General features: G+C 51.3%; 1 protein-coding gene across 1 annotated transcript in view; it reads right to left on the reverse strand.

Moving 5' to 3' along the window:
* Window positions 1-14,479, reverse strand: part of TNFRSF8 (TNF receptor superfamily member 8) — a 66,294-nt gene that overhangs the window by 24,697 nt on the left and 27,118 nt on the right. Inside the window, exons 4-8 of the mRNA XM_036256360.1 lie at window positions 10,785-10,937; window positions 6,916-7,009; window positions 6,430-6,590; window positions 3,717-3,833; window positions 590-742 (exon numbers count right to left, since the gene is read on the reverse strand). Coding sequence (XP_036112253.1) covers window positions 590-742; window positions 3,717-3,833; window positions 6,430-6,590; window positions 6,916-7,009; window positions 10,785-10,937 — 678 coding nt within the window. The remainder of the gene's footprint in view (window positions 1-589; window positions 743-3,716; window positions 3,834-6,429; window positions 6,591-6,915; window positions 7,010-10,784; window positions 10,938-14,479) is intronic.

The following is a 14,479-nucleotide window of genomic DNA, read 5'->3' on the forward strand; positions in this document are numbered from 1 at the left end:
ATTTTACTCGCTTGCTCTAAGCCTAGAGCCTCTCTGGGTGGGGGTGGCGGGTGGGGGTGGGGTCTCACAAGCAAGTTACCCCTCACTGTTCCCTCAGCCCTCACGGAGTGAATTCTCCACTTGCTTTCACCTGTCACTGTTCTTCCATCTGCTTTCTGCTTTCTAGAAACGTGTTGAAATTTCTCAGCTGCCGCTGAATCTGTTTTGTTGTATGTTTGGTTTTTTCCAATGTCAGGGTTTGTACATTTCTGTTCTGGCAAATGTCCACCGGCTTGACGTGGAAGCCGCTTCATAAACTTCATACTCCTCTGTCTTGAGTCAATAAAACAGCCTTGCAAACAAGTCAAGATTTTACCCGCCCAACAATTTCAGGAAGAAGAATTATTTTTAATCATCGTTAGGACCTCTTACCAAAATGACCAATTTGGATGCCATGCCGCTCACTGGGTCTAACTAGGCAAAGAAAATACAAAGCCCAACCGTGACCTAGTTAACAATGAGGGTTAAAGGTCATTTGCCCTGTGGGGATGGGAGAGGCACAGCTGTGGGACACAGACCTCAGCCCTCGGGTAGGGGTGCAACTGCTCACCCTGGAGTTTGGTGGCCACCTCCGGGTCGATGATGGGGCAGGCGGTGCAGCGGGCGCAGGAGTTGGTGGCCGATGTGACACAGAACATTCCAGGTCGACATTCGCAGACCCGCGAGGAATTCCACGTGCAAGGTGTCTTCTCCACGAGGTCACCTAAGGGACACAGAGAAGGGAAGAGTCAGGGATGGCAAGGGCAGGGGGTGCAGAGAGCCCCCAGGAGGGCAGAGATGCGTCTGCCCAGAAGCTCTCTGTGGCACGCTCAGTATGATCACATTGAGGAGAAGGCAGACGAGCAAGGAGCACATACTATGTGATTCCCTGTCTAGAAAATGCAGCGCACACCACAGTGACAGAAGGCAGAGTGACGGGCTGGGCACGCAGTCGGAGCGGGTGTGGGAGGGAGGACAGGAACACGAGGAACCTTTGGTGGGTGACAGACAGTTTCTTACCTTCACTGTGGTGATTTCACAGAAGCACACACTTGTCAAAACTGATCAAATTGCACACTTAATTTTGTATTTTTATTTTTAAATATTTTTTCTTTATTGATTTTAGAGAGAGAGAGCTAGAAACATTGATGAGAGAGAACATCAACTGGCCGCCTCCTGCATGCCCCCCTCCCACTGGGGATCAGGCCCCCAACCTGGGCATGTGTCCTGATCAGGAATCGAACCAGCGACCTCTTGGTGCATGGGTCAATGCTCAACCACTGAGCCACACCGGCTGGGCGTAAATTGCACACTTTAAACGTGCATTTTCCTATACATCAACTATATCGTAATAAAACCGTTAGAGTAATCCAGAGGACAGGGTGGCTGGACCCGGGAATCGATGACCCAAGACTGACCGCGACTTGACAGTCTGACTCCGGGGCATAGTCCACAACCACTCCTGATCGCCTCTACTTCTGAATAGGCTCGGCATTGTCAATGATAAAAAGGTTCTTCTCCAAAATCGAGAAATAAAACGTCCGAGGTTCTACAGCAGAGAAGGTATACGGATGCACTTAAATACCTTTGGAGATATTCTGCTCTATTTACGTGAAAACAGTCACCACATCAGCAGGTGCGACAAAGTGGCTGGCTCAGTAAGAACACTTCTCCGGGGCGCAGTACTGAGAGACCTCGCACGACAAAGGTGAGGGCCCGCACCGTCTCTTCCTGCAGCCTCCAGAGAGAGCAGGAACGGGAGGTGGGGGGAGTTTGTGCAGAGGGCAACAGTGGGCTCAGCCATGAGTGAGCTGACCTGGGATGATGACAGCTACTGTCTTACTATGGTTATTAACATAACCGCCTGTGTGCAAGGCAGTATTCTTTTTTTTTTAATTCCTCGCCCGAGGATAGTTTTCCACTTATTATCAGATAGAGTGGGACGGAAGGAGAAAAACAGAAACATTGATGTGATAGAGCCACATCGACTGGTTGCCTCCCATGTGACCCGACCAGGGCCGGGGATGAACCACAGCCGAGGTACGTGCCCTTGATCAGAATCAAACCTGTGACTCATTGGTCCGCGGGCCGACGCTTCGAACGCTGAGCCAAACCAGCCAGGGCTCAAGGCAGTTTTCTTAACATTCCACCCAATTAATTCAGTTTAACCAATTTCATTCCCACAACAACTCTCTGAGATAGTACTATTATTATGCCCATTTTACAGATGAGGAAACGGAGGCACAGAGCGGTTAAGAAGCTTGCTGGACTTTCTAAGCCACCAAGTGGTAGAACCGAGGTTTGAACCCTGGCACTCGGGCTCCAGAACCCATGCTCTTAGCCCCTCGATGCCTCACAGGGCTTCACTCCCAAAAGTTAAAGCAGTTCTTGGGCGCAGAGCCAACTGATATGACTGTGACAGATTATGTTTTTCCTCAAAATGGCCAAAGCCATCCTGGCCCCATCTGCTCTCCCAGAGCTCTGGCGCTCACCTACCATGACACTCGATTCTTTCCTCCCCTGGACTCAAGCGGGATCTGGGACCACGTCAACAGGGACAAAGTGGTGGAAGACAGCGAATAATTTCCAAGTCTAGGTCAAAAAAGGGATGTGGCTTCTCTGCTCCTCCCCCAACCCCATTCTTGGAATCCAGCCTCCAGGCCAAAGTGAGCCACACAGAGGCCAATATGGAGAGGCCTCAGGCCCGCGGTGGCAGCTGGCATCGACCCTCAGATACATCCACAAATAAGCTTTCAGCTGATTCCAGCCTCCAGCCTTGGAGTTTTCCAACTGAGACCCCAGGCACCATGGAGCAGAGACCAGCTGTCCGTCAATGTCCTGTCTGAATTCTGACCCCCTGAACCCATGAGGACAATGAGGAGTTTGGTTTTTTGCCACTGAGTTTTGAGTTTTGAGAAAATGTGCTACGCTGCCCTAGTTACAGAAACAGTGGCCCCAGTGACAACAGACTGTTCTTTCCTGTTTGGTCCCCCTTGACTCTGGTGTGGGCTGCTGCACGGCAAAAACCCCAGACGAGGAGCCAGCAACACGCGTCCCCCGTGGCCTCTGCGAGTGGGCGGGGCTGCGCACGTGCATGGAAGCCTGCATCCTGGGTCACTTCCCCTGTTCCGTGTGGCCCTCATGGAAGTCACAGGGCAGCCATGAGGCTGTGGTGAGCTGAACACAGAGAAAACACCGGTGGGATGACAGCCTGCTGGGCACACACCAGTCACCCACTGTTGGCTCAAGGAGGCAGCGCAGTGGAGGGACCAGAGCCCCGAACCTGGTGGCAGACACCCTGCGTTCAAACTCCAGCCCTGCCGCTCTCGAGAGCTTGTGGCCTTTGGAAGTCCTCTGACTTCCCAAAGCCTCGGCTTCCTCTTCTGTAAAGTGAGGACAATGACAATCGTACGTCATAGTGATGAAGATAACGGGACAAGGCGGGACAGAGAGGTGATTCCACGTGTTCCTTGCAGGAGAGAGTGAGTGAATGGAGGCTCTCTGAAAAGGGGTCACCGCCATCAAGACCCCACAACCTGGATGGTTCAGCTCAAAACACCACAAAGCTGAACCAGGCCCCGAGGGCTGAGCAGTCCAACACCAAACTCAGGGCTCCCCACCCCAGCTTCTCAGTCTCTCCTGCGAGACCCCCAACCCCCAGGCCCTGGAAGGAGCCTGCGGAGGGACCAGGCTCTTACCTCCTGAGCAGCTCACACAGGCCGTGCAGCGGCCATCCCTGTCCAAGTAGTAGTCCGGCTCACACTGCTTCCTGCAGTCAGCGGACCCCAGAGGGCACAGGTGCTGCGGGGACAACCCTGGGAAAAGAAGCAGAGAGGGTCCAGGCCAGGCCACCTTGGCAGGGGCCTCACCTCCCCACAATCACTGAAGCCCCCCAACTCCCAAAGTCTACACGTGTCAGATCCAACCCCCAGAGAGGGAAGGCCTGTCTAAGGCCACACAGGAGAAGAGCTCTGAGTCCCCTTGTACATTTGTTCCCCGCACCACGATCCACGATTTCCACTGTGCCAGAGCCCCCTCTCCATGCTCACTGCTACCCCACCACCCTCCTCAAAGCTTTGCAAGCCACTTCTCCTTTGAGATCAGCAATGAGGCTGGGATGCCTACTATTACAACTTCTATTCAGCATGGTACAGGGATCGTAGGCAATGCAATAAGGCAAGAAAAAGAAATAAAAAGTGGTAAGGTTTAGAAAGGAAGATAAAAATCTGTTATAGACAGACGATAACAGTGAGTACACAGATAATCCCAAAGAATCTGCAGATACAGTATTAGGATAAGTGAATTAGCAAGGTGGTTAAATACAACGTTACTATATCAGAGTCAATTAAATGTCTGCATGTTTGGGTTAAACCACATGAAACTGCTGTTTTGGCAGGTCAGCCAGTCAAATGCTGGCAATTCCATAGGGTTTAAAAAGAGTCAGAACATGACATATTGAAAAAGATAATGTGGCCCTGGCCGGTTTGGCTCAGCGATTAGAGCGTTGGCCTGTGGTCTGGAGAGACCCGGGTTCGGTTCCCGCTAAGGGCACATATCTTGGTTGCAGTTTGTCCCCGGCCCTGACTGGGTCGTGTGGGTGGCGACCACTCGATGTGTCCCTTTTACATTGATGTTTCTCTCTCTCTCTACCTCCCTCCCACTCTATCTGAACAAAATATCAAAAAATGTCCTCGGGTGAGGATAAAAAAAAAAAAAAGGAAAAGATAATGTGTGCATCATCATCAGAAATATCAGATACCTAGTAATCTAACAAAAAGATGTAAATATCTCTACATAGAGAACAGACACATTACTGGGAGACTTGGAAGAAGGCCTAGATAATGTGGGGCATGTCATATGCTCAGCACTGTCACAACGTGGATTCTCTCCAAACCGATCCACAGCTTCCATGCAACCCCAGTCAGAATCCCACCAGGACACTCTGTGGAATTTGAAAAGTCGATTCTAGCATATAGGTAGAAATGTAAATTACTTGAATGGTCAATACTGTACACTGTTGAAGAACAGAGTTGAAGAAGTTGTCCTACCATCCAGGGAGACTTAATGAAAAGTTACAGGAATTAAGACAGGATGGTATTCACGCAGAATAGACAAAAAGACCCATGGAACAGAATACAAAGTCCAGAGTCATACCCACACATACGTGGACTTTTCGAAATTTTTTTTTTCTTTATTGATTTTAGAGAGAGAAGAAGAGAGAGGAAGAGAGAGATAGAAACATCGATGAGAGAGAACACTGACTGGCTGCCTCCAGCAAGTCCCCCCCACTGGGGATCAGGCCCACAACCTGGGCATGTGTCCTGGCCGGGAATCGAACTGGTAACCTCTTAGTGCATGGGTCAATGCTCAACCCCTGAGCCACACCAGTCGGGCTACATGGACTTTTGATTTACAACAAAGCTGGCATGCAGAACCATGGAAAAGGACAATCTGCTTGCTAAATGGTGTTGGTTCACCCGGATATCCATGAGGACCCCTGCACATGACCACCACCTCACACCGTACACATAAGCCAAGGTGGAGGAAAGACTTACAAAAGCAGAACATAAAAAGCACCGCCCTGGCATGTGTGGCTCAGTGGTTAAAGGGTCAGCCCATGTGCCAAAGAGTCACGAATTCCATTCCCGGCACGTAGCCAGGTTGCAGGGAGCGCGTGCGGGGGGCAGCCGATCAATGTTTCTCTCCACCACCCCCGCTGCCTCCTTCCCTCCCTTCCACACTCCCTAAAATATCCTTGGGTGAGGATTAACAACAACAAAAAAGAACATCAAATGCACTAGTCACAAAGGAAAAGACAGCTCAATCTGACTACATTAAAATTAAGAACATCCCTTCATGGAAAGACACCGGGAAGGGGATGAGAAGGCAAGCCGCAGGATGGGAGAGCATATCTGAGCATTACTAAGGGACAAAGGGCTCAGAATCCAGCATGATAAGAAGTCCTAGAAAAAAGAAATGAAAAAATGCATTCACACAAAGGCTTGTTTTTCACTCTTCATTGTCGCCAAAAAGTGCAAACAACCCAATTAGCCAAAACCTACTTGGATAAGCAAACGGTGGCGCGCCCATACAATGGAAGGCTACTTAGCAATCAACAGGAGAGAACTGGGAGCCCCTACCGGTCGCCATGGGAAGCAGGGGGGCAGCGAACCCACCCCTGCAGAGGCTCGCCTGCCACAGAGTCTGGCACCCAGGAGGCGCTCAGAACTGTCATTAAACGAGTGAGGGCTCCCCTTATCTGCTCAGGCCCGCAGTGCCTTCAGCCTCTTCTCCCGCACTGGGGAGGACCCCAGCCCGGCGCCCACCTGCCCAGACCACCACACACTGGTCCCCCGCCAATCAGACACCGTTGCTATAGGAAACAGCCTACAGCTTCTCTGGAGAAAGTACCTGGATCCAGACTGGGCTTCCCCTCCGAGGAGAGAGAGTTGGGAGCCCTCATCATTTTGGCATCATCTTCTGGGGCGCGGGGAGTGTCCTCTCCAAGAAGCATGGTCCTGGCACGGGAGCTGGCTGAGGTCGGGATGGGCATGGCCTGCGGAGAGGTGCCACTGGGGGAAAAGCCAGAGATGAAACAGACAATTCTGCTGCTGGGACAAGGGAGGTGCTCAAGGATAAGCGTTTCTACAGAAGGAGTCCCCAGACCCTCTGCCCACAGTCTGGCAGGCCCCGTTTTCTAGGCCGTCTGGGTCTCCTGTGCCGTCAGGGCAGACAGGGCACACAATGTCCTTAAGTGACCTGCAGAGATGCACCCTGGAGCCTGACACCTTGTGCTGAACCCCACCTGTACCCCCAGCCCAGCTATGGTCCAGGCATCCTGTAAGGTGAGACAGCCCCACTCGGAGGTCAGCTGGATGGGAGAGAGCTGGGAGTCACCTGGCAGGTGCCTTGCAGTCCTCCGGGCTGGTGCCACAGTCAGGGCTGGCCCCTGGGGAAGGTGACTCACAGATGGTGTCCCTCTCCGCTGTGCCTGCAGGGGGACACATGCCTTTAGATTTGGTATCAAAGAGTCTGAAGACTCCAGGAATAGACTTTTACCATCACAAACCAGAGTCTTGGATGGGCACTTGGAAAACACCATCTGGTATTTGCACCTGCCCAGCCTCCGTGCCCCCTTGGGGTAAAGCAGACTGATTTTCCTCAAGGAATCTCTCTCCCTAATCTCAGGCTCTGTGTTTAGGGCTGGGACTGACTGACTGTCTCCCTTCCCTTTCAGGAGTAGCCACAGGACCAGGCTGGACCAATCAATCCACTGCATTCCTCTGGCCATGATGGATTGGCTCAGGGGTGGACACATGACCCAAGCCATGCCTATGAGATGCAATTTCAAGGTTTTGTTTTTTATTGGAAATGTAGGAAGGAGACGCTATCTTTCCACTGGGCTTGGGTAGGAAGCAAGCCTGGAGCTGCTGGTAAGGGAGTAGAGATGAGAGATAGGAAAAGACAGAGCTCCTTGATCCAGCCATCCCTGAAGCTACCTGGAGCTATCCCCAGACTTGTGAGTTACATGAGCCAAAAAATTTGAGATTTTGTTGCTTGCAACCCAGAGTCCTGAAGACTATCCTGGGTGGAAGCTGAGTGGAGAGGAAAACGTACAGCATTTGCCATCAAGTGCCGCCTGTATCACACTAGCTGCGCCAGGCAAGTCAAACTGTTATTATAACAAAACAGTCTTCACAAGGCTGCTGTGAGGATAAACAGACACCGCACCTAATGTGTCTGCCGCGTGGTGTGACATACAGCAAATGCCCAGTAAATAGTCTGTCCTTTTCCTCATCTGGACTCTCGTCTCGTCACTTAGAACATGACCCACTTGTGTGGGATGCGATCTGAAGGTTTCAGTGGAGGTAGGTGTGAACAAGGCCAACTTCTCCCGTGTCTGCAGGGCGGTGGGGCGGCTTTCGAACCCTAGCTTGGATGTCCTCTGCTTTGTGGTCCTGAGCAATCTGCCTGCTGTCCCCGGACCTCAGTGTCTTCACCTATCAAATGGGACCAGTACAGCCTGCCTGGTGGGGTTTTGTGAGTGTCAGGAACGAGAGCCTATGCAAGCTCTGAGCACGGGGCTTAGCCAGGAGCTGACTCTACCGCAGAAACTACTTTCCACTTCGCAGCTGGAGACAGACCCTGAGAGCTGCCCCGTGGGAGAGTTCACCCGGGAATCTGGACGTTAGCCAGGGTTTGGCAGCCAAAGGTGGGAGTGTCCGAAGTGGTACTGTTCAATAGGAATATGATATGACTCACACAGGCCATTTTAAATTTTCTAGTAGCCACATTAAAAAAACTAAAAAGAGCCCTGGCCAGTTTGGCTCAGCGGTTAGAGCGTCGGCCCGCAGACCAATAAGTCTCGGGTTTGATTCCGGTCAAGGGCGTGTGCCTCAGTTGTGATTCGTCCCCAGCCCTGGTTGGGGTCATGCGGGAGACAGCCACTCGATGTGTCCCTTTCACGTCGATGTTTCTCTCTCTCTCTTCCTCTCTCTCCATCCCACTCTATCTGAACAAAAATGGGGGGGGGGGATGTCCTCAGGTGAGGATCAAAATAATAATAATAACAATAGAAAGTAAAAAGAGCCCGGCCAGTGTGGCTCAGAGGTTGAGCACCAAGAGGTCGCCAGTTCGATTCCCAGTCAGGGCACATGCCCAGGTTGTGAGCCAAATTTCCAGTGGGGGGCATGCAGGAGGCGGCCAATCAATGTTCTCTCTCATCAATGTTTTTATCTCTTTCTCCCTCTCCCTTCCTCTCTCTCTAAAGCCAATAAAGAAAAATATTCTTTTTAACTTTTTTTTTTCTTTCTTTATTGATTTTAGAGAGAAAGAGGAAGGGAGAGGGAGAGAGAAACATCGATGACAGAGAACATTGGCTGGCTGCCTCCTGCATGCCCCCCACTGTTAATAAATAAATAATTAAAAAGAGTAAAAGGAAACCTGTGGAATTAATTGTATTTATTTAACTCAATGGATCTAAAATATTGTGTCAGCAGGTAATTGATATAAAAAAATAATGAGTCTTTTAGACTAAGTATTTGAAATCCAGTGCATATTCTATACTGACATTGTATCTCTATGCCGCCCGACACTTTGTACGTGCTTGGGCAGTGGGTCTAGGGGCAGCAGAGAGGACTCTGGCGCCACTGTGTGGCAGTCACAGGAAATCACCGGGAAAATCACACCAGCCCCAGCTGGTCGCGCATCCCACTTGGAACAACTGAAGTCAAGGTATTTGACAGGTGGGGAGACTGAGGCCCAGACGGCAGTGGGAACACCCCCACAAATGCACAGCTGTACTAACTCTCAGGGATCGGGTACTCGGTCCACAGTGCTCTCCACTCCACCACCCTGCCCCCGCTGCGGGTGCCGGGCTTCTGCGTGTCCCTTAGCAGAGTGTTCTGCTGGGCCCAGCTCAAGGCTGAGTAGGAGTTAACAAAGTGAATGGGGAGGGCAGGGTGTCCCAGACAGAGAGAACAGCATGTGCAAAGGCCTGGGGCATGGAACTAAAAACAGACAAAGCAGGTAAAGCCCAGAGAGTGAGGCGCGGAGGCTGGAGGAAGGAGGGGCCACGCCACGTGGGAAAGGACGAGAAACATCTCGTCCTCGAGACTCTGCTTCCCAGAAGATGGAGTGGACGCACCTTTCCCTACTGCTCCCACTAGGCACGGCACAAACACTCTGAGAGGTGGAGAGGAAGAGGCAGAGGGCGAGGGGCCTCGGGCCCCAGGAACAACACAGTGGGGAGTCCCCTGGACTTTCTCTTTGCTTTGCATATCCCAGACTGGGAGCCCAATAAGCCGGCAACCCAGAAATGCCCAAGTGCGGAGGCTTTTTTTTTTTTTTTTTAAAAAGTCCCTTAAAACGCCTGTTTTCTTTATCAAAGGATCGTGTCCTTATCATCAGAGTAAAAGGAAGATACAAAATGTTTTAGGCAGGTGTGTGTGAGAGACACACACACACACACACACACACACAATCTGATTTGGTTTTGCAAGGGAGGTTCTGGCTTGTCTGCCATGGGGAGAAGTTAGGGGTGCGGCAGGAGGGAGAATTGAGAGGCGGATATCTATGGGACTGGGGAATGGCTGGGTGTGAGGAAAGGGAAGGAAGGAAGAGGGTGGAAGAGGGGGTGCAGGTGGGACTTTGGAGAAGGCCCAGGTCAGGGGCACTCTCATCCCCAGTGGACATGGTTCCCTCCGATCCCATCTCGCCCCCTCCCGTGCCCACTGTGTGGCCGTGGCACCTCTTCTGGGCTGTAGTCCAAAGCCCCTCCTCCCCATGCGTCCCTTCTGACAGGTACTCTGGGTGCCACCCACACAGGATCTGTGGCCCTTTTCTCCTCTCTGGCCATCTCCCCTGTCAGAAATCAGAAGCCCAGAGAAGATAAGGAAGTTGCCTGAGGTCACACAGCAAGTTGAAAAAGAAAGCCAGGTCTCTGGGCCTTGAGCCTGGTGCCCAATCGCTTGCTCCTCTAACTCCCCAGGCCTGGACTGTGAACCGGGAGACCGCCCACGTCTCCCGGGAATGGGTATCAGAGAGCTTCTGCCCCGAGCCTCAAGCCATCCCAAGACCTCTTCTAGCCAGACCCGGCCTTGGGCCACCAGGGTCTCTCTGAGCCTGGTGCACCCGGGCATCACTGTGAACGCAGATGGGACCCGTCCCACAGGAAGGAGGGAGCGGGAGATGGGAAGTCACCTGCAGGTCGGCGGGGATGGTGCAGCATCGGCCATCTGTCCTGGGCTGAGGGCAGGGGCACTTACCCGGAAACTTGACAATCATCTCTGCGGAGCAGACGGAGTGGGGGGCGCAGCGGGCACAGGAGTGGGCGGCTGACGTGAGACAGAACATGCCAGCCCGGCATTCACAGACACGGGGGGAGTTCCACGAACACGGCTTCTTCTCCACAAGATCATCTAAGGGACACAGAGTAGGGTCGCAGAGGACAGAGGGAAGGTGAGGGAAGGGATCCAGAGGACGCCAGGGACAGTCCAGCCCGGGGAGAGGGTGCTGCTGGGGCCTTCCCCTGGGCAGGGCAGCTGGCAAGCTCTGCCCCTCCCAGGGTCTCCTGAGGCGAGGGCAGAGGGCAGGGGGGTCCGTGAGGCAGCCTCCACCTCCCAGCCCACCTCTCTGGCGATCACTCCCAATTTTTAAATGGGCAAAAAAGACATGGAGGGACATTAAACACATATTTTTTTTAAATATGTTTTTATTGATTTTTTTAAGAGACAGAGGAAGGGAGAGAGAGAGAGAAACATGGATGTGAGAGAGAAAGAGATTGGCTGCCTCCTGCATACCCCCTACGGGGGATCAAACCTACAACCCAGGCGTGTGCCCTGACCGGGAATCCAACCAGGTCCTCTCAGTCTATGGGATGACTGATGCTCAGTCCACTGAGCCACACCAGCAGGCTGAACATTTTTAAGTGAAAGAAACCAATCTGTAAAGCCTACATATACAGTGATCCCAACTACTTGACATCTAAAAAAGACATAACTACGGAGACAGTAAAAAGATCAGTAGTTGCCCAGCCAGTGTGCTCAGTGGTTATAGCACTGGTCCACGCACAGAAGAGTTGTGGGTTCGATTCCCATCAAGGGCACATACTTGGGTTGCAGATTTGATCCTCGACCCCTGTTGGAGTCGTGCAGGAGGCAACCAATCAATGTGTCTCTCTCACATCAATATTCTATCTCTTTCTCTCCCCCTCCCCCTCCCTTCCACATTCCCTGAAAATCAATGAAAAAAATATCCTTGAGTGAGGGTTAAAATATATATATATATAATAAATAAAATCAAATAAAAAGATCAGTGTTGCCCGGCCGGCGTGGCTCAGTGGTTGAGCACTGACCCATACACCAAGAAGTCGTCAGTTTGATTCCCGTCAGGGCACATGCCCAGGTTGTGGGCCTGATCCCCAGTGGGAGCATGCAGGAGGCTGCCAATCAATGTTCTCTCTCATCAATGTTTCTATCTGTCTCTCCCTCTCCCTCTCTCTCTAAAATCAATTTTAAAAATTATTTTTAAAAAAAGATCAGCCCTGGCCAGTTTGGCTCACTGGTTGGAGCATCGGCCCACGGACCAGAGAGTCCTGGGTTTGGTTCCCGCTAAGGGCACGTACTTCGGTTGCAGTTTGTCCCCAGCCCTGGTTGGGTTGTGTGGGTGGCAACCACTCGATGTGTCCCTTTCACGTCCATGTTTCTCTCTCTCTATCTCTCCCTCCCGCTCTACCTGAACAAAAAAATGGGAAAATGTCCTCAGGTGAGGATTAAAAAAAAAAAAAAGATCAGTGTTTGCCAGGGTTCAGTAGTAAAGGGTGGGGGAGGGTAACAGCAGAGTACAGGGTTGTGGGGCACCGAGACTATTCCGTATGAAACTGCTACCGTGATCTATGACATTGTGCATTTTACCAAAAACCACAGAACTGCGAACACAAAGAGTGAAGCTGAAGGTAAACCGTGAACTTCAGTGAATAACACACCCGCGGGCTCACTGGCTGCAACAACAGGCCCCACTGACGCAAGGTGTCAATGATGGGGGACACCGCAGCGTGGGGCGCTTTCTGCTCAATCTTTCTTTCTTTTTTTTTTTTATCCTCACCCGAGGACATTTTTCCGTTTTTTGTACAGACAGAGCGGGAGGGAGAGAGAGGAAGAGAGAGAGAGAGAGAGAGAGAGAAACATCGATGTGAAGGGACACATCGAGTGGCTGCCACCCGCACGACCAACCAGGGGCCGGGGACAAACTGCAACCGAGGCACGTGCCCTTAGCGGGAACCGAACCTGGGTCTCTCCGGCGCAGGCGGATGCTCCAACCGCTGAGCCAAACCGGCCAGGCTGCTCAATCTTTCTAGAAATCAAAAACTGTTCTTTAAAAAGGTCTAGTAAGTATTTTTGTTAATGTGCCAAGGATTTGAGAAAATTCTCCCGAGAAGGAATACAAATGGCCAGTAAGCACATGGAAAACTGCTCAACGTCAGTCATTAGGAAAATGCAAATCAAAACCACAATGAGGTACCACTTCATATCCACCAGGATGGCAAGAATCAAAAAGACAGGCAACAACAACAAAAAGACAGGCCACAGCCCTGGCCAGCTTGGCTCAGCGGTTACAGCGTCAGCCTCCAGACCAATGAGCTGCGGGTTCGATTCCGGTCAAGGGCACGTACCTCGGATTGAGGTTCATCCCCTGCCCTGTTCAGGTCGTGCGGGAGGCAACCAGTCAATGTGTCTCTTCCACATCGATGTTTCTCTCTCTCTCTCTCTCTCCCTCCCTCCCCCCGAATCTATCTGAAAATCAATGGAAAAATATACTCGAGTGAGGATTCAAAAAAAAAATAATAAGGTACTAAGTATTAGGAAGTCTGCACATGAAGTCAGAGTGTGAAAACTTATTTTGTTACCTAAAGCACATATATTATTAGGAAGGCAACTAAATATTGTTGCACAATGCAATATTAGCAACTATGTATTTGCTAACCTCCATTACTATAACTGATTATTATTCATCTTATAATAACTATGTCACAATAGATATAAATGAAGTTTTTTTGTTTTTTGGTTTTTTTAGGGAGAGAGAAATAGAAACATTGATTGGCCACCTCCTGTATGCCCCTCACTGGGGATCGAGCCCGCGACCTGGGCATGTGCCCTGACCAGGAATTGAACCAGGACCTCTGAGTCCCTGGGTCAGTGCTCAATCCACTGAGCCACACCAGCTGGGTGAATTTTACTTTTTTCTATTAATAATGTCTGGTAGTTATTAACTACAGAGAGCACTAAGCACAGTGATAACTGACCGGGTTCTCCATACTTGCAGTCTGACCAGCTTTTGAAATCTCATAGACTTTGGTTTTGTGGTGATCTCAGCATTTGCTGAATTAAGCCCTAAGCATTTAAAAAATACCCAACAGAATTACTAAATACATTATGAAAATGGTGAATTTTATCTCAAACAGAAAAAAGTCACTGGTAAAAGGAATGAATGAATGAATGAATACAGGCATCCGTGGAAAACAATAAGGGCTTCCTTGGTCAACAGGAAATGATAAAGACTTCCTCCAATATGGAAGGTGGCTGGGATTGAATGGAAGATGGAGACCACAGCCCAAAATATACCCAAGAGGACTGCCCCGGGAGAGGCTCCAGGTGCTCCAGTCTCCGAGCGGGTGCACAGCAGGGGCGGGCCCCAGGGAGTACACAGAGCATCCAGGTGCTCCAGTCTCCGAGCAGGTGCACAGCAGGGGCGGGCCCCAGGGAGTACACAGAGCATCCAGGTGCTCCAGTCTCCGAGCAGGTGCACAGCAGGGGCGGGCCCCAGGGAGTACACAGAGCATCCAGGTGCTCCAGTCTCCCAGCAGGTGCACAGCAGGGGCGGGCCCCAGGGAGTACACAGAGCATCCAGGTGCTCCAGTCTCCGAGCAGGTGCACAGCAGGGGCGGGCCCCAGGGAGTACACAG

This window comes from Molossus molossus, unplaced genomic scaffold, assembly GCF_014108415.1.
Source record: "Molossus molossus isolate mMolMol1 unplaced genomic scaffold, mMolMol1.p scaffold_m16_p_12, whole genome shotgun sequence".
Classification (NCBI taxonomy): Eukaryota; Metazoa; Chordata; class Mammalia; order Chiroptera; family Molossidae; genus Molossus; species Molossus molossus.